The 22,112-nt window shown below is 36.2% G+C and overlaps 2 protein-coding genes across 3 annotated transcripts; both read right to left on the bottom strand.

Annotated features, from left to right (window-relative positions):
• Positions 1-4,482: 4,482 nt before the first annotated feature.
• Positions 4,483-7,922, bottom strand: LOC104120809 (zinc finger BED domain-containing protein DAYSLEEPER-like). Of its 2 annotated transcripts, XR_691740.4 has the most exons (4): positions 7,760-7,922; positions 6,655-6,838; positions 4,934-5,238; positions 4,483-4,846 (listed from the first exon to the last, which is right to left on the bottom strand). XR_691740.4 is itself a non-coding variant. In XM_009632651.4 (3 exons), the coding sequence occupies exons 1-3, from the start codon at positions 7,870-7,872 to the stop codon at positions 4,758-4,760; spliced, it is 507 nt and encodes a 168-aa protein (XP_009630946.1). In that variant the 5' UTR covers positions 7,873-7,920; the 3' UTR covers positions 4,483-4,757. The 2 variants fall into 2 exon arrangements, 1 of the variants encoding a protein (XP_009630946.1); XM_009632651.4 differs by lacking the exon at positions 6,655-6,838 and having other exon boundaries at positions 7,760-7,920.
• Positions 7,923-8,960: 1,038 nt separating this feature from the next.
• LOC104120810 (uncharacterized) lies at positions 8,961-13,201 on the bottom strand. Its single transcript, XM_009632652.4, has 4 exons — positions 11,640-13,201; positions 11,056-11,472; positions 10,897-10,944; positions 8,961-10,721 (listed from the first exon to the last, which is right to left on the bottom strand). The coding sequence occupies exons 1-4, from the start codon at positions 12,727-12,729 to the stop codon at positions 9,277-9,279; spliced, it is 3,000 nt and encodes a 999-aa protein (XP_009630947.1). The 5' UTR covers positions 12,730-13,201; the 3' UTR covers positions 8,961-9,276.
• Between the last annotated feature and the right edge of the window lie 8,911 nt (positions 13,202-22,112).

Here is a 22,112-nt window from a genome sequence, read left to right as displayed (position 1 = left end):
ACCCCAAGCCTTATGTTGCCGCATGCACGTCAATATCACATTACAATAACAACTCGCACCATAAGTGCCTATATATCATAATTTGCCAACAATCCACAATATCAATATTTCCACAATAATAGCCCATGGCTTCACCACAACGGATACAAGAATATCAACAACAACAATGAATGTAAAATGCTCAAAGAAGGATGTTTCAACAATAACAATTTTGCCTCAATGCGATAACGACTTTCACAACTTTAACACCAATAACTCAACAATAAGAGACAATGTATAATCACGTTGTTAAATAAGAAAAACTCACAACGGAAGAGATAACGTGTAGCAATGACTTCAGTAATGGAAATCAACAATGAAAGAGATAACATGAATAATAACTTCAAATAATGGTAGACAACAATGAAAGAGGTAACATGAACAATAACTTCAATTAATGATAGTCAACAATGAAAGAGATAGTATATATAATGACTTTAAATAATGATAATCAATAATAAAGAGATAGCATGTAACAATAAAAGAGGCAACAAGTTCAACTAAAGCATGAGAGCAATTTATCAATTTGGAGGTAGAACAAGTGTTAACGAAACCATTCAAGGCATGAAAGAATAGGCTAACACAAGTAAGAATAGATTGATTAGGAGAATTTAGAATATGATATGGCATATCAATTAAAGCATGAAAATAGTCTAAGTAGCCTAAACCGGTCAAATACCACGTACAACCCATGTACCCACTCGTCACTTTCCTTACACGGATTTCACTTAGAATAATTAAATCAAACAATACCATTCCTAAGGGGTAGTTCCCCCACACGAAGTTAGACAAGACACTTACCTCAACTAGGCCAAATCAACAGTCGGGAATAGCTTTTCCCTTAAAATCCACCTCCACATGGCTCAAATCTAATTAAAATCGACTTAATATCATCAAATAATGCTAGGGAATTCAATTCCAATAGATAAAGCTAAGATCTTTATACTTTTCCCAAAATATCAACAAAAGTCAACTCGGGGCCCGTCCGATCAAAACCCGGGTCCAATGATAGATTCCTTCTATCCATGATCCCACGAAATAATATAGGTGAGTAGTTTTAAAATCCGAGTCCAAATCGACTCTCAAAACTTAATTTTTTATTTTTAAAAAACTTGACAAAGTTTCACAAATTTTCACTTTGATTCACATGATTTTGATGTTAAAATCTAAGATATGTTGATGGAATATGATTAGAAATAGATTTGAATCGTTTACCCAAGGTTTGTAGGTGAAAATCCCCTCTCCAAATCGCCTCCTACCGAGTCTAGGGTTCAAAAATGAGAGAATGAGAGATAAAATCCCGACTTTCAGCCCTTATTTTCAGCTGCAATTATCTCAATTGCGTTATAGATTCTCAATTGCGAAGAAAACCTCAGAATTGCGGCACTGAAGGACCGGGAAGCTTTTCGAAATGCGAAGATGGGTTCGCAATTGCGAACCCTACTGCCCTCGCAAAAGCGACATTTTTGTGGCAAATATGAACTATCCAAAAATCCAGACCACTTTGCAATTGCGAGCCTGACATCGCAATCGTGACACCTGAGGTCCCCCTACTAAGCTCGCAAATGCGACCCTGGTGTTCGTAATTGTGACACCAGATATTAGTTTTCTTGAAATTTCAGTCCAAAACACTCCGGAACATGTCTGAAACTCATCCGAGCCCTTGAGGCTCTAAACCAAACATCCACACAAGTCTAAAAATATCATACGAACTCGCTCGCGCGATAAAAATATAAAAATAACATCTAAAACTACAAATTGAACTCTAAAATGCATGAATTTCAAAGAATATTTCAAGAACTTCTAGAATTACAACTAAACGTCCGAATCCTATCAAATCAACTCCAAACGACGCCAAATATTGCAGACAAATTGACCTATTCCATGTCCCAAAATCAAATTTCGAGCTCGATAGCTAAAAGTCAACCTACGGTCAAACCTTTCAACTTCAAATTGCCAAATTTCGGTAAATCAACCTACGGGCTTCCAAAATTATTTTTGGGCATACACCCAAGTCCGAAATCATGATACAAAGCTATTAGAGTCATAAAAATAGAGTTCCGGGGTTGTTTTCATAAAGGTCAAAGTTTGGTCAATATTTTTTAATTTTAAACTTCTAAGTCAAGAATCAAGAGTCCAAATCAACCCGAAAGCTTCTCGGAACGAAACTAACCAAACCCCGCAAGTCATAAAATCATAAACACAAATGTATGAAGAAAATAAAGAGATAACGAGACGCAATTACACAAAACGACCGTTCGGATCGTTACAATTATAGCCAGACGGAAGGCTTAGACTACAGTGAAACCTTTTCTCCTGTAGCTAAGAGGGTAGCAGTTAGATCCTTTATTGCTCTTGCAACATCAAAGCAGTGGTTCATTTATCAGATGGATATGTGTAATGCATTCCTTAATGGTGATCTACTAGAGGAGGCCTGCATGGTAATTCCTAAAGGGTATGCTAGATACGGCGAGAGTCAAAAGGTCTGCAAACTACACAAACCCTTATATGGTCTTAAATAGGCTCCTAGTAGTGGAATTTGAAACTAACTGAAGCCTTGGTTATAATGGGATTTTAGCAAAGTCACTATGACTATTCCCTATTTACTAAGAAGGCGGCAGATGATGTGGTAATAGTCCTTGTATATGTGGATGACTTATTGGTCACGGACAATAATCCTACTCTGATAAATGACACTAGGAGCAAGCTGCAGGGAGAGGTTCAAGATGAAAGATCTAGGGGACTTGAAATTATTTTTAGGTATTGAGTTTGCAAGATCAAGCAAGGACATTTTTATGTGTCAAAGGAAATATGCTCTTGAGCTAGTTGTTAATGCAGGCCTAGGAGGTGCAAAACAACCTGGAACTCCTCTAGAAATAAATCATAAGCTCACATCAGTATAGTACGATAAATGTGTTAAACATAAAGAATCTAGTGGGGACAAGCCAATTAAAGATCCTAGTAACTATCAAAGGCTAGCGAGGAGACTATTCCATCTCACTATGACCTGACCTGATATTGCATTTACAGTACAGGTACTAAGTCAATTTATACACTGTCCCAAGGCTCTCATATGGAAGTTGCTTAAGGGTAGTGAGGTACATTAAAGAACCCCTGGTCTAGAATTGATTATGCCTGCATGAGACACTGATCAACTTACTGCTTACTGTGATTCTGATTGGGGAGCTTGTATGGAAACTAGAAGGTCATTCACAGGCTATCTGGTAAAGTTTGGCAAATCTTTGGTGTCCTGAAAATCCAAAAAATAGAATAATGTGTCAAGAAGCTCACCGGAAGCTGAGTTTAGAAGCATGGCTGCACGTGCAGCAGAAATAACATGACTGGTGGGCTTATTCAATGAACTTGGAGTCAGCATCCAAGTGCCATTGAAAATGGTCTCAGATAGCAGCTTATCTTATATTTCATGAAATACAAAGCATATTGATATAGACCTTCCACTTTGTAAGAGAAAAAATCAATCAAGGAATGCTTCAAACTGAACATGTACACACATAAGACCAACCGGCAGACTTGTTTACTAAGAGTCTAGGAAAGGTAAAACATGATCATTTTTTGAACCAACTTAGAGTAGAGAATCTGTTTAGGGTGTCAGATTGAGGAGGAGTGTTGGTCAAGGTGGTGACAAGTTGAGGTTAAACTAAAGTTAAGACGATATGATTAATATTAGAGTGTATAGTTAATTAGTTAAACTCAAGTAGTTAAGTGGTTAGAAGTAGGGGTGTAAAATGGGGCAGGGCAGGTTAGGGCGGGGCGGGACAAGCCTTGACCTGCTAATATTTTGACCTGCCCTGCCCTGCCCTATTTAGCATTTTTTTCAAATTTTGCCCCGCCCCTCCCCGCCCTGCCCCTCCCTGCCCCGTTTAGGCTCTCTTGTATTTTTTTTCTAATTTGTAATATTATGATAAATAGCTACAGCAAATTCAGCGTATGTCTCTGGCGTTTTACGAGTTGTGATGTCAATGTTTTTATATGCAAATGTGGTTGCATTCTTCTTAAGGGATGGGACAGAGTTAGTAATTGGTTCTTTATTGACCGTTGCTGTCCGTATTACCACATTTATGTCTTGAACTTTTGAACTTGATTTTGAAGCTTTGGCATCTGTTTGTGAATATGGAGGAAATGATATAGCATGTTATATATTAAAAGAAGAAAATCCAGAACTATTTCAAGCCTTGTTCTAATTACCTATGGATGTAATAACAGAATCTTTCTTTATTAAATGGACAAACTCATCATAAAATGCAATAAAAGAAGGGGATTTTGTGGACAATACTGTTTTACTGAATATTAGCATCTGCCTACTTCTTTGAAACTATCATCATCACCTCTTAGATTAAAAAAATAAACCTATAAGTTTATGCAATGTAATTCAAGTACACATTTCATAAAAGAAACAACATAATTCTTCAACTTAACACAAGATTATATGAACAGAGCCAGAGGGTACATTTTACTAATTCTGCAGAGTAATTCAAACAGTACCAACATCAACAAAAACAGATACTATAAATTGAAATAGGAATTTCAACGATAAGATTTCTAGAACCTAGCACGAGCATTGTATCAGTCATAAAATTTCAACCACAATACAAGCTCGACACCACTAATTACACCACAAAAACAGTAAATGTTAAACAGTAGCTATGTGGCAATCTAAATTCAAGAGGAACAAAAGGGATGTAAGCATGTCAGGGGTCTCATAGTTGCGATAAACCACTTGAATCCGGCTCGTCCTCTTCATCAAGCAATGTTGGACATGAAACTTGATCAACCGTTGAAGTCAAACCTAAAAGGAAAAATGCATAGTTCAATGTATCAATATAGTATTAAACAATTGAATACCTATTAAGACAATAACGAAAAAATTACTTACCATTTAAGTCATTCCATAACCACGTGCGAGCACACATTAAAGCTTCCAAAGTAATGGGGTAGAGTCTACTCCGATGCGGGCTAATCAACCTCCCACTAGTGCTAAATGTCGATTCTGAAGCAACAATAGACACGGGAATGGCTAAGAGATCACGAGCTATTTTTTGCAATGTAGGAAATTTCAATCCATTTGTCTTCCACCAACTCAAATTGTCAAATGAAGGGGTTCGAGGTAGTAGGTCTTCTTCTAAGTACATATCCAACTCTGATCTTTTCTCCACGGTAGCTCCAGTTGAAGCTACAAATCTATCAAAGCTCGAAAGCCGATCACCATGAGTAAAATTAGTGACTTCACTAGAACTAGATGCTAATGAATCATGTGGAGCAGATAATTTACTCTTATAATCTTGAAAGATATCATAACAATTGGATCAACTTCTTGAATTTTAGTTGAAGCTTCTTCACCATAAATTAGTGGAAGAAAGAACTCTACCAACCTCATCTTGTACTGTGGATCAAAGATTGCAGCTACTCCCATCAAAATATGTACATTATCCCAATATTTTTTAAATTTCAACAACATCGCAGATGCCATAGTGCTAATCACACGATTAAACTCATTCACCCAAGCTTTCAATTATAGCTTAATTTCACAAACTTTTGTAAAGTATTGACTAGAAGTTGGATATTGAGTTCCTGAAAACTGTTCAGTGATATGATAAAAAAGTTTGAGCTTATCAGAAACATCTTCTGCATTACTCTATTGCCCTTCAGTTGTATACGACTGATAATTTGTGTCAGTTAGACTCAACTTGTTAAACACCTCTTTGTATTCTATAGTTGTTCTCAACATTAAATATGTTGAATTCCACCGAGTAGGACAATCATACTCCAACTTCTTATTACAAGAACAGTGAACCAAACGTGCGGCTTCTTCAAACCTCTCAATTCTGCCAGCTGATCCAATCCAATACAGGACACTATCACCCACTTTGCTAATACTATCTCCTATCACCTTTAACCCTTCTTGCACAATCAAATTTAAAATATGTACAGCACAACGCACATGAAATACTCGACCAGTCAACAACAAATCTTTTTTATTAAGTTTCCCATCCAATAAAGTTTTAATCATAGCATTGTTTGTGCTAGAATTATCAACTGTGATAGTTGATATTTTTCGTTCAAGATTCCAATCAAACAAACAATTAACCAAAACACTACAAAAAACATCTTTATCATGTGGAGCAGGGACATAAGCAAATCTCAAAATATGACTTTGAAGCCTCCATGAATCATCAATGAAATGACCAGTTATAGCCCCGAACCCTTTTTTGTTACTATTGGAAGTCCACATATTGGTTGTTATTGCAATTCTACTCGTGACTTTTTCCAACAACTTAGAAGTTTGCAATTTAAAATCGTCAAAAATTTTCATTATGTCATTCTTGATTGTATTTCTGGAAACCATCTTAAACATAGGCTGGAGACTCGCAACAAAATTCCTAAATCCTACATGATCAACTATAGAGAGTGGATACTCGTGTAAAATAATGGCATGTGCAAGTTGTTTACGTGAAACATCTTGATCAAAATAACCATCCCTAGTATCACCCTCATTTTGTACATCTCTTGGCTTTTTAGGACACTTAGATATGTGATCTAACATAGATTTTGTACCACAATTTCTAGCATTCTTATATCGACGATTGCAATACTTACAAACACCATATGGAACACCATTAAACTTCACCGGCTCGAAATGATTCCATGCTCGGGAATATCTTCTTTTTTCTATTTGAACAACTTCATCATATTGTAAAGGCCTTTGACTCTCATCGTCTAAGGAAATAGCATTAGAAGAAGAAGTTGGCAGATTCTCTTCATTTTGAGATGCCATGATTATCTAGTAAAACAAAGACAAGAAATATCACTAAAAGCTGATATTTAGAAACACAATTGTAGTTTTGTTTCATTTTTGGGCAATTAAAGGAGGTGAGGGTGCAAGTTTTGGTGTCATTTTAGCCTTTCAAATTCAACTCGTTCAAGTCCCACAAAGAATAATAGAGTCAGTATCTATTCCTGCCTCTTAATTTGTTTTACGTACCTTATTTGTTTTACATTCTGAATTATCACTGCATATTCTCTTACATTCTGATAAGCACAAGCACACACAAAATTCACTTCATGACCATCTTTAACTTCAATAACACAGATTGCAACTTTCCAGGCAATGTACTCTTTATGAAGAAACTAGACTATTGTATAAAATCAAAATGAACCCAAAAAGGCGAAAGTTTGAGGTTTTATTAAACCCTTTCTCTCCCTCCCTTTTCACTATTTATTAAAACCCAAGTCCCCAACTGACCAAAAAATTCCTTTCCCTTTTTCAACAACAAAATTTTAATTTCAACTTCTAGGCATAGCAAAATCTCCACTATAAAAATTGTACTACACGAAACTCCGGCTGCAATCGCAGCTGCAGAAGTAAACAAAGATGAGCACTATAGATAAAATGCTTATAAAAGGCATACAGAGCTTTGACCCTAAGAACAAAAACGTCATCACTTTTTTCAAGCCATTAACGCTCATCGTCGGCCCTAATGGCACTGGAAAAACTGTAAATCGCTACTCTTAACTCACTCTATTTACGTGCTTGAATTGTTATTTTTTCATTAACATAGAAACTGAGAAATTTTCTGAAAATTGTCGTTAGAGAGAAAGCAGAAAAATACAAACAATTGACCCAAAAGAATAATAGTATTGACCCAAAAATCATTTCGAGAAAGAGAAAACTTTAAATTTGCTGAGAAATCAAGAGCATTACCTGGATTTGCTGGAGAAAACTTTGTCCCGAGCCCGGAGGAAGAAAAAATCGAAGAAAGTTTGAGGTTTGAGGAAGAAGAATTGCAGCAGTTCAAAGAGGAAGAAGAATCGCATGAGAGCTTCTGACTTTTGAGTTTGGGAATTAGGTTTGAGGCTTTGACCGTTTGGGATTTAAGATTTTAAGAAAAAGTATCGGGTCTAACTTATTTTGACCCGATCCAGCTATTAACCCGATGTGCCCTACCCTAACTTGCCTTATTAAATTTTTTTAAAAATAACCCCATTAAAATCTTCCCCTGCCCCGCCCCATTTAAGATTATCCCTGCCCCGCTCTGGCCCAATTGCCATCCCTACTTAGAAGTTAGTTATTTAGTTATTTACTGTACATAAATACTGTACACTATATTGAAGAATTAACAGATTTCATTTTCCATTCAAGCAGCTCCTCTCTTCTCTCATACTCTCTCTTGCTTACTTTGTGCGCATCTCCCCTTCCAATTACTAGTAGCCATGGCAGCTAACAAATATATCAAATAAGGAATACAGCAAATTAAACTTATTCATACAATTTGATTTCAACAAATGAAACAACCAAGTTATTACCAGTGAAAATAAATTGAAACCAAGAAAATTCGAACTGATATAGCAGAGAATTATTATACAGCTGATAAAATTTAAAGAGGAGAGGGCATCATGGTGAAGATTTGACTCAGAAATACATTAACCAAAACAAAAGTGTGAAATATATACAGGAACAACACTAAAATTAATGACAATAAATTTCAAAATAGACAAACGTAATCTTTCCAAAAAGAGGACTGGCTAAGTTAATTAATATCTAGAATATGATTTAGGTGAAGACAATAATCCATCTCATGATATAATTCTCTTACTTCTAGTTTACACAATTATTAAGACAATTTTGAAAATATTAAGTGTTTATATGTAACATATTATTTATGTTTTTACAAAAGAATGGAAACTGGATGGCGAAAAGTAAAACAAAAAAAAAACTCTAACACGTTATAAAATATGAAGTTTTTACATTTGATCTCAAATAGTAGATAAGTAAAAAATATATACTCTCTGTCACATAATAAAACATGAAATTTCTACAACTGATAAAAACATACCCAATAGTACTGTATTTCCAGAGAGAAAATAACTACCATGAAAAATCTTGAATAAAAATGGCTGCATTGACTTTGGACAAAACAATAATGATCTCAAATTAGGATTTAGGAACATAGAAAATAAAAAAGAAGAAACTACATGTGGTACTGAATATGAAAACCCGATCTGAATTTTTCCAGAAACAATAAAACAAATTCAAGGAAGAAAGAAATAAAGAGAGTCAAGAAGTTAACGTCAAGAACAGTAACGTAAAACAATGAGCCAAATTAAACTACGTGGCTTTCACTGCTTCAGCAAAAAAAGAAAGAAGAAGTGCATGGAGAATATTAAATTGAGTACGCATCAATCACATTATATATAATAGGGTATCAGATCCATCACTTGTCAATATCCTCCGGCGGCGGCTGCAGACATTGAAGACTGCAACTGCAACAGGTGGCGATAGCAGTCAGCCGCCGTCGGTCGCTGCTCCGGGTTTTGGTCCAAACACCTGTTCTGCAATTCCCTCAGCAATTTTGGTACCCCCACTAACCCACAACTCTTCACTAATTGACCTATTCCCCATACATCAACTTTTACATTATGATAATTTCTCACCATCTCCGGCGGGTGCCTCCCACTAGCCGCCGTCGCCGCGGCTGCTCCTCCGTAAGGATATAGCTGTGGCGAACTCACTGCCTCGTCGAATCCCGTAATGAACCATTCATTTTCCCTGTCACTTCTCCTCATGACTTTATCCCATCCCAAATCCCTGTGCATAAAAGAAAGATCATGTAATGCAACCAATGCTTTTGTGATTTGCTTTAATGCTTCTATTAGTTGATCACAATTAGCCGGCTTGAACTTGCAGCCTCTAGGCTTAAAGACCAAAGCTAAATCCTTTTCAGATGCCCTAACAACAAATTCTGCATGTGGGATTCTATGGTCAAGAAAATCGTATATTTCTTTGACTGCCACCCATTTTCTTTTACTAGAGAAATATCTCACCACTGTATTTGGAGTCATCTCCACAATATTTCCGTTACCCAGATCTATTCTCTCAAAATCGGTATAAGGTAGATGTTTTAAATTACTCCCGTTGCTACTCATATAATGGAAACATCGATCAGCTAATAATGGTAATAAGCCAGCAATTCTCCAACATGGAACTAAAGCTTTTAGTCTTTCAACTGGGGTTGAGAGATCCACTGTGTAAAGATCCGTTCGGATAATACGATCCTGTGATCGACTTAAAGCACAGAACGTAACAATGAAGCCAACGGCATAGTAACCTAACACGTAAGGAAGGTCCATATAAGTCCAGAGAAGTTTCTCCACAATAGAAGAAGATGGATCTAGTTGACCTTCACTTAGTTGACCAGTCTCCTCTCCTCTCCACAAGCAAAAATTCCTCAAGAAAGCAGTAACATTAGGCCATTGATCTTGCACTGTTTCCGCAAGAGAAAACGATGAATTTGATTTCCGTACGAAAACCATTTCAATGGAACAAAACTTAGATATAATCCTATTGATGCAATCATCCCAAAGTCCAATATAAGAGTCCCTATCAGTTGCAGTACTCAGGCTAGGGTTTGGGCGCATAATAGAGCTCAAGACCTCATAAGTGATGCCTCTACAGTCTAATAACTCAGTTGAAATTGTGAAAAATAATTCTTTCCCTTGAGGCAAATCTTTGAACACATCTCTCCGAAGTGGGAAACGGAGCTCCTCTGGTGGTGGCTGTTGTAAATGCCATGAGAGCTCAAACAAGCTTGGAAGTGTAGGTGGTGGAGATCTTAGACACCCCACGTAATACTCAGTTGGATCTTGAAATTCCCAAGGAGTAGTTGCTGCAATTATTTTATATTAATTTAAAATCCAGTTGAAAGCAACAAGATGCTATTAATGGGAATCTGGTAATAGACTAATATAAAATTCATTTCGCTCAGGGAAAGGAATAGAAAATTACTAAATCATTGGCTTTTCACAAATAGAAAATCCGAAAATTATGGAAGAGAGACTTACATTTGATGGGAAATTCAGAGGAGGGAAGTTGCAATCTTTCATTGGGACCTAGATTCAACAGAAAAAAAACCGTTACTTCCTATAGTTAATGATTAAGACTCGTACATTCTAAATATTAAAAAATGCACTTAAACAATTACAGTAAATAAAATATAATACCAGAAAGAGCAGGAGCTGAAGAGGATTTTCTCCTGCCAAAGACTTTTAGTTGTACTCCAGAAAGGAATCTATCAACGGAAAAACCTTTCATAGGTCCATCTTCAAAGGCCTCCATTGTGCAGGCAACAGTAGAATCATCCAAGAAAGCAATTTCATCGGCGTTTAAAAAACTTGTACCTTGAAGCTTCACTCTACCTCTGTGATGTTCACCTTCTTCTGCCCACAAGCTCACTGATTCCTCCCATATCATTCTAATCTTGCCAATGCGACGAAGCTCTTTTGAAGAAGCAGAAGAAGATGGACCCCCAATATCTAATGAAGAAGTAGTAGTTGTGTCGTACCCTAAGAACCCACTTCTTGTTCCATGTAGTAATGCTTCTGTTCCACTTATTGGTATAGCCAACTGTTTTGCCCTTGCTGCATTAACAAATGTTCTTTTAAATATTGTCCCATCTAAATTTAATGTTGTGCGTACGTTAGGAAAATAAGAACAATTTAAATTAGGAAGAAAAGAAATATGAGTAAATAAATTTAATTATTTTCCTCATTTATGAGAAATGGACTTGATGTTGTTGACAGCATACCAGAGAGAGGAAGGTCATCCTCTCTGAAAGGTGGAGGGGGAGGCAAAGATTTGGTTACTGTGTCACTAAGAGAGACGACAATATTGGCCTGACTTCCAAATCCAGCTCCAACTCCTCTAGTTTGAGGACTTCTCATTCTAGAGCCCATAAACTGAGATAATTCTTCAAACACCTCTTCATCAAATGAAGCAGGCAATCTATTCATCTTCCTTTCATAAGGGGACAGTCTAAAATAACTCTTGCTACCTTGTTCTCTCTCAGCACCTCTCTCCCATTCGTAGACTTTTCTGAATTCACCTAACATGTTGTCCCATTTAGTTCCAGCCGTTTTAGCATCTCTGCTAACTCCATGCCTGTTGAGAAAATCAGCCACTTCTCTATCTTTATCAGCTCGAGTTTTTCCTCTACCTTGTTGCACTCCCGCGCCTGTACTCATTTCTTGAGAACCTTCTAGATGAAGCTCTGATGAACCACCTTGGTACTGAATTTTCCAAGCCCTAGCTAGCCACAACATCTCGTTAGGTTTCCAAACTGGACTTACGTATTTTCCTTTCCGAAATTGTTGGTGAACTTGTTCTCCTCCTTCGCCTTTGCTAGTTTCTTGCCCAGATGCAGAAGGCCGAGGCGAGTGTGAAGGAGAAGAAGCTGTGTCCGAAGACGACGCAGCTTGAGTTTGAGGGTTGGTAGCAGCAGCTGCTTGTGGCGAAGGTGAAATTGGACTTGACTCCGTGCTTAGTATATTCACTTGACTGGGATTTTGCTGTTGTTGTTGAGAAGAAGAAGATGGTATGAATTTCCATTGACTTGCAGTATATCGAGGTCGCTTTGGGTTCACAACTTCAAACTGCAGTTGTTGTTGTTGTTGTTCAAAAGAAACAGATGTAGTTGCTGCACCGCCTGGGATATTATAGAGAGAAGAAGAAATATAAGAAGCTCCAGAAATCACAGTTTGCGGTGGCTGTTGCTGCTGTTGCTGTGGTATAGTATTATCAGGTGAATCTTGATTAGAGTCATTAGGAGAGTTGGATAAATGTTGTTGTTGTGGTGGTGGTGGTTGTTTCTTTGTGGTTTCTCCTTTGTTTTCATCCATCTCTACAATGGGGGCCCAGAGAAAAAAAATAATAAACACACCGCCCTAACTCCTTAGTCACAAACCAGAACCAAGAGAGGGAAATGAAACCACCATTTCAAAACTTTGCTGTAGAACTAGATCTGTTCAATTTAGACTTGTTCAAGTGCTTTTGTTTAATTTTTATTTTCCATAGTATTTTATTTGACCAAGAAGTCCAAAGGAGGAGGATTTTGAGAACTTCTGTGACCTATGTTGAATCCTAGGGTATCTCCAAAGGGAAAGAAAAGTGAGACTTGTATAGGAAAAGGCCAGAAGTAAGGTTGCAGAGAAAGAAAAGTCGAGATTGTGGAATCTGTCTTTGAATGAGACTTGACCATGAGCTCAATTTTAACAGTAAATACTTTCTCCTCTAATCTTTTTACTTGTAAATCTGAGTGGGGCGTGGCTGGGGTGAAGGAAAAATTGTACGAAGAAAGAGTGTATGTTTGGGGGTAGGAGTGTTTGATTTGAGAGTAAAAGTAATGATTGTACTGAAAAAACAGAGAAATGCGGCTATGAAAGAGTTAACATTCATTCTTCTAACCAAGGATGCAATTAATGGTCTTTGTTTTGTTTGTTTGGACTTCTGTTTATCGGACACGAAGATAGCGAGAGTTGCTTTGGATTTACTCTTCTACGATTTCTTTCTTAAATTAATTACTTATATTTTAGTTTTTGTCTTTATTATACTCTTATTTTTCTTTGTAGGGAATCATGTGGACTGATCGGGTCAATGGCTCTGCCAAGTGATTAATACTTCTCTTACATTGGCGCATGTTCATTTTAAAGTTCTTCAAACCTATTTCATAATTCCCACTACATATTCAGGTTGAGCTAAATCTTATATCACAATGTTATGTGATCCAAAAATTGGTTTTTAGTTTTTATAGTTACTCCACAATTGGCTTAATAGGAGTTGTCATTTCTACCAATTCTCTAACCACTTGTTACGTACAATAATCATAATGAATTTTAATAAACTAAAATCAAACATGCATAAATGATTTGATATGACTTCAAAAATGTGAATTTTGAGATTGATTAACTCTCTCTACTAGAAACGATATCTAATCTTGGCGGACTCGAGGGGTTGCTCAGATGGTCAACATTCTCATTTACAACTTTGTGGTCGTGGGTTCAAGTCACTAAAGGAGCAATAGCTCCAATAAAGGATTATTTTTTATTCCCCTCCCTTTGATCAATCTCCCTTTATTAGAGCTATAGTTCTTTTGGAGACTCGAACCCAAAATCATGAGATTGTATATGGGAAGCACTAACCATGTGAGCAACCCCTCTCGTCAAATGGCACCCTCCTAACACTACTAGAAATTCGGTAAAAACCGACCAAGATCGACCGACCAACTTTGGTCGGTCAAAAAACCGACCAAAGTTGGTCGGTTTTTCAAAATATTTTATTTTTTAATTTTTTTTACCAAACCAACCAACTTTGATCGGTTTTCTTTGGCGCAAAAATGTGGGAAACTACTTTTTAGTCCCGCGATATTCAAGAAACCGACCAACTTTGGTCGGTTTTTCAATTAAAATAAATAAACATTAATATTAAAAAAACCGACCAAAATTGATCGGTTAATTCGGCCGGTCATTTAAAAAAATCGACCAACTTTGGTCGGTAGTTTTACTTTTTAATAAAATCGACCAACTTTGGTCGGTTATTTTCGTGCGAAAATACAATTAAAGAGTATAAATCAAATAAAAGAGAGTCTTAAAACAAAATGTACTAATGGTCTAGTGGTAGAATAGTATCCTGACACAGTACAGACGCCGGTTCGATTCCTAGATGGTGAATCTTTTTATTATATAATTAAAATACCGACCAACTTTGGTCGGTTTTTTTTTGCAATATTTTTTTTTATTTAATTGACCGACCAAAGTTGGTCGGTAATTTCCGACCAATTTTGGTCGGTATGCCTTTCCGACCACAAAAATACCGTCCACACGTAAATGGTCGTGTTTTGGTCGGTTTTTGACCATTACCGACCAACGTTGGTCCGTTTTTTTGGTCGATTTTTATCGGATTTCTAGATTTCTAGTAGTGTAAAGGCTTTTAAAAACATAACATTGTAACAACATATATAAGCTAACACCCATTGTAGTTGAAATAGACAACGTGTGAGACCATTACACTAATACAAAATGGATCGACAGCTCACCATAGTTTTATCATCGAATACAAGTCATTAATAATGCAGCTGGAGAACTCAGAGAACAAACACTGCTTCAAAGAGGGCAACACAGTAGTTGATATTTTGGCAAAGGAACTAAGGAAGTGTCCAAGCAAGCCAACTCTTTTGTTTAATTCTCTCTTGCTCCTCCCTATTTTGCAAATTCAGCTCTAATAGCGGATAGAGTAGGAACTAATTTTGCAAAATGCTTCGTCTAGTTTGTGTAATAGTGGCTAGACTTGACAATGATAGTATCCGAAGTGATACTCCTACTCCTATTGGAAATGTAATGACTATTTTAGCTTAATAGTAATATCATCTGATTACTACAAAAAAATAAATAAGGAGGTAGTACACAAAATTCTACTACATAGTACTACTGGGTATCAAACACTAGAGTATATTATATTCAAATTAGCTTTTCTACCGTTGAATTATATGTATTCTTATTTGAAATCTCTATTAGGATTAATAGTTAACTTTTATTAAATCTAAATGAAAATAGGTCAAATGCCGAATCATACATTTTCCACTGAAAAGTTTGACTATCAAGTCTATAATATATGAAGTAAATAAAAGTTTCAACACGATAGCACCAAAGAATTCACAGAACACATAGGATGAATTAGTTATCTGTGTAGAAATACTTAAAACATGAATCTTTCCCAGTGAGAAGGAGAGCTAACGTTGGACAGTATATACATTCTCTTATTGAAAGATGAAAAATACAGAGAGAAAAATTTCTCAATTTGATGGAAGTACGCAGTGTATGAGTCAAAATCTGCCTTTAGGATATTCATGTTAAAATAACACTGCGAGAAGGATCCGCAAATCATCATTTAAAGACGGTCATGAAGTCACATTAGCCAAGGTCGAGAAGTCTAAGAAAGTCGTGGTCAAAATACCGATGAGGACTAAGGTCGAGAAGTCGAGGAGAGTCACGGTCAAGTCATTAACGAGGATCATGGTCGAAGAGTGGAGGAGGGCCGTGGTCAAATACTGACAATACAGTTGTACGGCTAGTTTTCAAAATGGAATCAGGAAGGGAATATTCTAGTGAATATTCCTTACATTTGTACTATTAAGGTTTTTCGGGAAAGGATCCCATATAAATAAAAGGAAGAGAGAGGAAAGGCACGTGAAATTCATCCGTGTAAAGAACAACACTTTGAAAAAGATTTATTTTTCACTCAAAACAAGACTTTACTTTTCATTAAGATTCTTGCCAAATCCGAGGAACTCTCGACTGTTTGAGGATCTGTCATCCAATCATTGTCGGGTGAAAGTTTTCTTTGTTCTACTTTTTGTTGCTTAAATTATTTTCCTTAATTACGTGACTGACACTTATTGAATATCTTACATATTGTTATTGTTCTTGGTAGTTATCCAACTACCTCTTTGATATCAGGATGAGGAAATTATTCTTAACTAAGATTAACCTATGTTTAATTTGAATTAATTATTTAAACCGAGATTTACGTTTTTGGGTCACACAAGTAGACATTTTAGTTTAAAACGGAAAATAAAAAGTAGAACTGTCAGTTTGGGATACAGAAAAGAGCACATTTGTATGGAGTTCATTACTCAAATGGTCACTCAACTATCCCAAATTATCTGCTAAAGTCACTTTTCTTTCGTTTGTAACAACAAAGTCACTTAACTATGCATATAGTACTTAGAAGGTCACTTAACTAGATTTTTTAAATTTTTTATTGTCAAATACATATTTTACCCTCTAAATTATCAATTTTTTAAACTTCTTAAATATTACAAGTTTTTTCTCTTTTTAATCTCCATTGTGGACTTACCTACATAAAAATATATTTTATTTATAAAATAAAAAATAAAAAATTAGTTTTCAACTCATATAATGCAGAATAATAATATAAGCATAAATTTCAACCATATATAATGTATATTATAAAAATACCTTTATATAAATAATTATTTTTATATTACGTACATGGAATGTATATTTTACAACCTTTATTTTCTTTCATTCTCAATTGTGTAAATAATTTTTTTAATTTTTGTTGTTAATACTAAAATTATTATGAACAAATTATTCTACTTAATTTTTTTACTATGCTCATTATTTTGTTATTCCTGCATTATATATGCTTAAATAATTTTTATTTTTTTAATTTATAAATAAAATTTATTTATTATATAGGTAAGTTTATAATATAAATTAAAAAGGGAAAAATCATAATATTAAAAAGTTAAAAAAATAAAAAGAAGATAAATGTTTATAATTTAGAGGGTAAAATAGGTATTTGACAATCCAAAATTTGAAAAATCTAGTTGAGTGACCTTCTGAGTGTTATAGGAATAGTTAAGTGACGTTGTTGTTACAAAAGAAAGAAAAGTGACTTTAGCAGATAATTTGGGATAGTTGAGTGACCATTTGAGTAATGGACTCCATATGTATGCATAACGAAACAGTGATACAATAGTAATTCAGCTACCAACAGAAGGTAACTTTCATGAATACATATATTACGGGTAAAAACTTATTTGAACCGGATTTTTATATCAAATCAATATATGCATGATATTTATTTGCACGTAAACAAAGATATGAACTTTTCACTTCTAACTATAGTTTAATACTCTCTCCGGTTCAATTTGTTTGAACTTCTTTTAAGTACGAGAGTCAAATTGACAAATACTCGATTTGAATTCGGATATACTTTCTTTAAGTTTTTTAGCATAAGATTTTCATACTTAAAAACTACATAAAACGTAATATAAGTCACGATAATTGACAATTCAAAATATATTAAAATTATTTGCAAAAAACATGCTCAAAGAAAATCTTGTTTGACTCCCCAAAAATAATAGGTTCATTCTTTTTAAAACAAAGGAAAAATATATTATCACCTTATCAAAATATTTACCCATAACATATTTATATAATTTGGCGTAAATATCCAACACGGGCAAGTTTTTACATATATTACTTGTATATCTTTGTTACCATTTCCTACCCTAAAGTATTTGTTGTTACATATCGTCATGATTACTAGACAAAAGAATTTTTTTTGTTTTTTTGCCAAATTCATGATAGTAAATAGAAATTGTCTGATCCATAATGCAGATTATGTTGTTTAGTCTTATTTGACATGTCTGATCACAAGGCAAATTCATGATAGCAAATAGAAATCCCTTGGATATATCTGCCTCGGGTGTATACTATTTGCTCCTTGAAAGTACTTGATGTATTGATGATACATATCCAACTCAATGACATTTCTATCAATTATCATGAATATAGCAAAAGAAAATTAGTACAAGTAGATTTGGTATTTTATATTACTTAATGATTAATAAATTTAATAAAGAACCTTGAAGGATAACCCCCCTCCCCCACCCCCACTTCCCCTATTGGTAGACAATAGGCAAAAGAAAAGGAATAATGTTGCATACTTCAATCTTCAACTCAGGGCGGTAGCCAACAGGCAAGTGGAGCAGTGGATCAAACATAAGTAAACAAAGCTGGCTGGGCAGAGACACTCCCGCTCCCTCGATACCCAACAGCCCCAACTGTAGCCCTCAAACTTTTCACTACCTGCAATACCTTTTCTATTGATTTATGCAAAGTTTTTGTCCTCTTCCTATATTAATTGTATAGTATTCACTGGCAATTCAACCCACTTTCACTATTGCATTTTTCATAATTTCCACCACTAGATCAAAAGATTTGAGACAGGTACGAGATATAGAGTTATTAGTATATTCAAAATGTTGGTTACGATCGATCTACTATTATATAATTCAAGTTTAAAATAATAAGTTTAGTTAATTTCACTAAAAGTGACTGGGTCCACCACTGAACAAACCTATTGCTCCTTGAAACTTACTCCTTAATATATTTGAGAGACTAAGAAAATACAAGAAATTAATGGGGGAGTATGAAAATTAAAGAACAACCCTAGGGAATATTTGCTCTGTTACTTGGCTACCTTAATTCTCACCTTGCGGGTGGGAATTCAATTCTCATGCCTCAGTAATTTTCCTTTGTATGGGGTAAAATTGGTTAATGATAGCTGGGCGAATGACGAAGTAACACGTGAAACTAAAATCAGGTGGGATGTGAATCAGCAAACAAGTCCCGAATACAGAGCAGCTGGTAACAAGATTCAAAGCATTATTATCGGATAACAATCAACGGGCAGTCGTTACATAGAATATCTGCATTTATAGCCAACTGTTATGTACCCATCAATGACGATTTTATTCTCATTCACGAGCAGCTTGATTTAAGGATCTTGTCTCCCTAAATAAGGCTATAAATATAAAAATTAACATCTAATGTAAACACGAAAGTCTCGACACACAAAAAGCTATAATCAATTGTCATATTATGCTCAATTTTAACGTAACACTTGAACATTGCATTCAATCTTGTCATCGGAAAGGCTAATTTCATAGTCATGCTTGTTATCTTCTTTAATTTTATTTGACAATCTTACTTTTGTTCTCATTTAATATTATTTTTTGAGTCAAATCGATTCGCTTATCTATAAATCACGCAATAAATTCAACAGTACCGTTTTACCGGTAAAAAGTTTGGCGCCCACCATGGGGCACAAACATCTGTGTAATTGCTTTGATCTATTCGTTTGTTACTAACAAGTTTTGACTCTTTCCTTAGTAAAAATCAGATATGGCAACTAATGATGTCAACCATGATTACAATGTTGGAGCACAAAATGAACGGGAAGAAGTGTTCCAGTATGATGATTCAACCAGCGAAACCCGCAACAAAGGGGATAAAGCAACCCCGGTTCGCGAACCATAATTTTCTCGGCATGTGTGGGCCCCGACTCCTGATGATGCAGAGGATGAGCACGTTGTCGAAACATTCAAAATCTTGAGAGAACAACAAAAGGCGATTATAGATCTCCTCTCGTGGCAAGATCGTGTGATGACGGATTGAGGCAGAGTGCTTCAAATAATGCTAATGGAAGGGCTCTGATTCCTCCCAGCGTTCCCGCAAATCAGACGGCTCAAAGAACCGATAAAAATACTCCCAAGGGATGAAGTCGATTTCGACGAAGCCGGAGGGACCGGTAGTGGATCTGGGAACAACAACTTGAATGATCCTTTCAAAATAGAGCTCATGAGATTCATGAGAGATATGAATGAACGAATGGATCAGAATACGAAGGAGTTTTATGCTTGGATGAATCAGATCCCGAGCGCACCGCCGTTGTTAAAAGGACCAGATTCGATGAAGTATACACAGTTACCGTTTAAACCAAGTGCGGCACCAGAAATGATCCAAAAGAGGTTTAAGATGTCGGATATTCCAAAGTATGATGGGATGTCGGATCCACAGGAGCACATCATGACCTACACCACGGTAGTAAAAGAAAACAACTTGGATCAACATGAGATCGAGTCGGTTTGGTTGAAAACGTTTGGCGAAACCCTCACAGAGGGTGCCTTGAAATGGTATTCTCTCTTATCTGAGCATTCAATCGATTCTTGTGAAATGCTTGTAAATTCGTTCATCAAAACTCATGTTGAAGCAAGAAAGGTCCAAGCCAAAAAAGCGGATATCTTCAGAAATTTGTAAAGAGAATTCGAGTTGCTGAGAGAATTCATGATCCGGTTCCAGAAAGAAAGGATGATATTACCGGTGGTTCCGGACGAGTGGGCAGCGGAGGCATTTATAAAGGGTCTTAATCCGCTGAGTTCTGACGCCTCCCTAAAATTGAAGGAGAGTTTGCTCGAGTTTTCAGGCGACCACATGGGCAGATGTTCACAATCGTTACAAGTCGAAGATAAGAATATAAGATGATCAACTTGGTTACTCGACATCTTCCAAAGTACAGAATCGTGATCGGAATTGGAATAAATTAAAAAGTGATTTTGATGTGAATCGGAGGACCTCTAGAAGTCGTTTCCAACCTTACGAGAGAGAAGATAAGCGTGGTAATAAAGGATTCCAGTCGTCGGATAGTTTTACTTTCGATAGAAGAACGGATCGTGGTCGGAGTAGCAGATCGTTACAGGAAAAAGAGGCGTCGGGTTCTCGAGATTCAGCATCTCCCAAATTATTCGATTACAACTTTAATATCAACATAAAAGAATTGGTGTCGGCAATGAGGAATATTAAAGAAGTGCGGTTCCCGAAACCAATCTGATCAGATCCTAGACAAAGGGATCCTAATCTATGGTGTGAATTCCATGGGACTCATGGTCATAGAACTGTGGACTGCCAATATCTTCGTGAAGAGGTGGCGGTGTTGTTGAAGAATGGTCACCTCAGAGAGTTTTTAAGTGACCGCGCCAAGAACAATTATGGTAGAAACCGGGACAATGCAGAGACATCAAAGTCTGAAGCAGGGTCACCTCGGTTGACAATCAACATGGTCTTTAGAGGGGACGAGATCAATGGGGTGACATTTTTGGCAGCAAAGAAGACGAATATATCGGTGACTCATGGCAAGAGAATCCGAGAAGTCTCAGAAGACGACATCACCTTCATAGAGGAGGATGCTGACATACTCCTTCTACCGCACAATGATGCTTTGTTAATCTCTCTCAATGTTTTAGATTTTAAAATTAAACGTGTTTTAGTTGATCTAGGGAGTTCGGCCAACATCATTCAATGGAGAGTTTTGGAGGAAGCAAAGTTAACCGGAAACATCATTCCGGCAACAAAACGTCTAGCCGGCTTCAACTTAACAAGTGCCATGACCCGAGGAGAAATCTTGCTTCTCACACACGCTGAAGGGGTAACGAAGTCCGCTTTGTTCGAAGTGGTAGATAGCTACATGGGTTATAATGTAATCCCCGAAAGACCATGGATACATGAGATGAAGGTTGTTCCCTTGACCTATCATCAACTATTGAAGTTTCTGACACCAATAGGGATCAAACAGATAAGAGGAGACCAACCGGCAAAAAAGGAGATGAATGTAGTAACCGTTTCCAGCAGCAAGGTAAGAGAAAACATCAAATAGCAATTACAGGAATCGGTGCCTTCTCCCATCCCAATTGAAGATGATAAGAACGAGGAGTCAACGGAATTGTATCAGGTACCGAGGTCTTTTTAGGTACCAGAGAAGATGGATGCAACCAATTCAACCGCAGAAGAACTCGAACAAGTGGCTTTGTTCGAAGAATTTTTGGAAAGGAAGTTCCATTTGGGAACGGGTTTGAGTC

The sequence above is a fragment of the Nicotiana tomentosiformis genome, chromosome 3, assembly GCF_000390325.3.
Source record: "Nicotiana tomentosiformis chromosome 3, ASM39032v3, whole genome shotgun sequence".
In the NCBI taxonomy this organism is placed as follows: domain Eukaryota; kingdom Viridiplantae; phylum Streptophyta; class Magnoliopsida; order Solanales; family Solanaceae; genus Nicotiana; species Nicotiana tomentosiformis.
The sequence above is the reverse complement of the archived record's forward strand: the minus strand, read 5'-3'. Positions and strand labels throughout refer to the sequence as shown.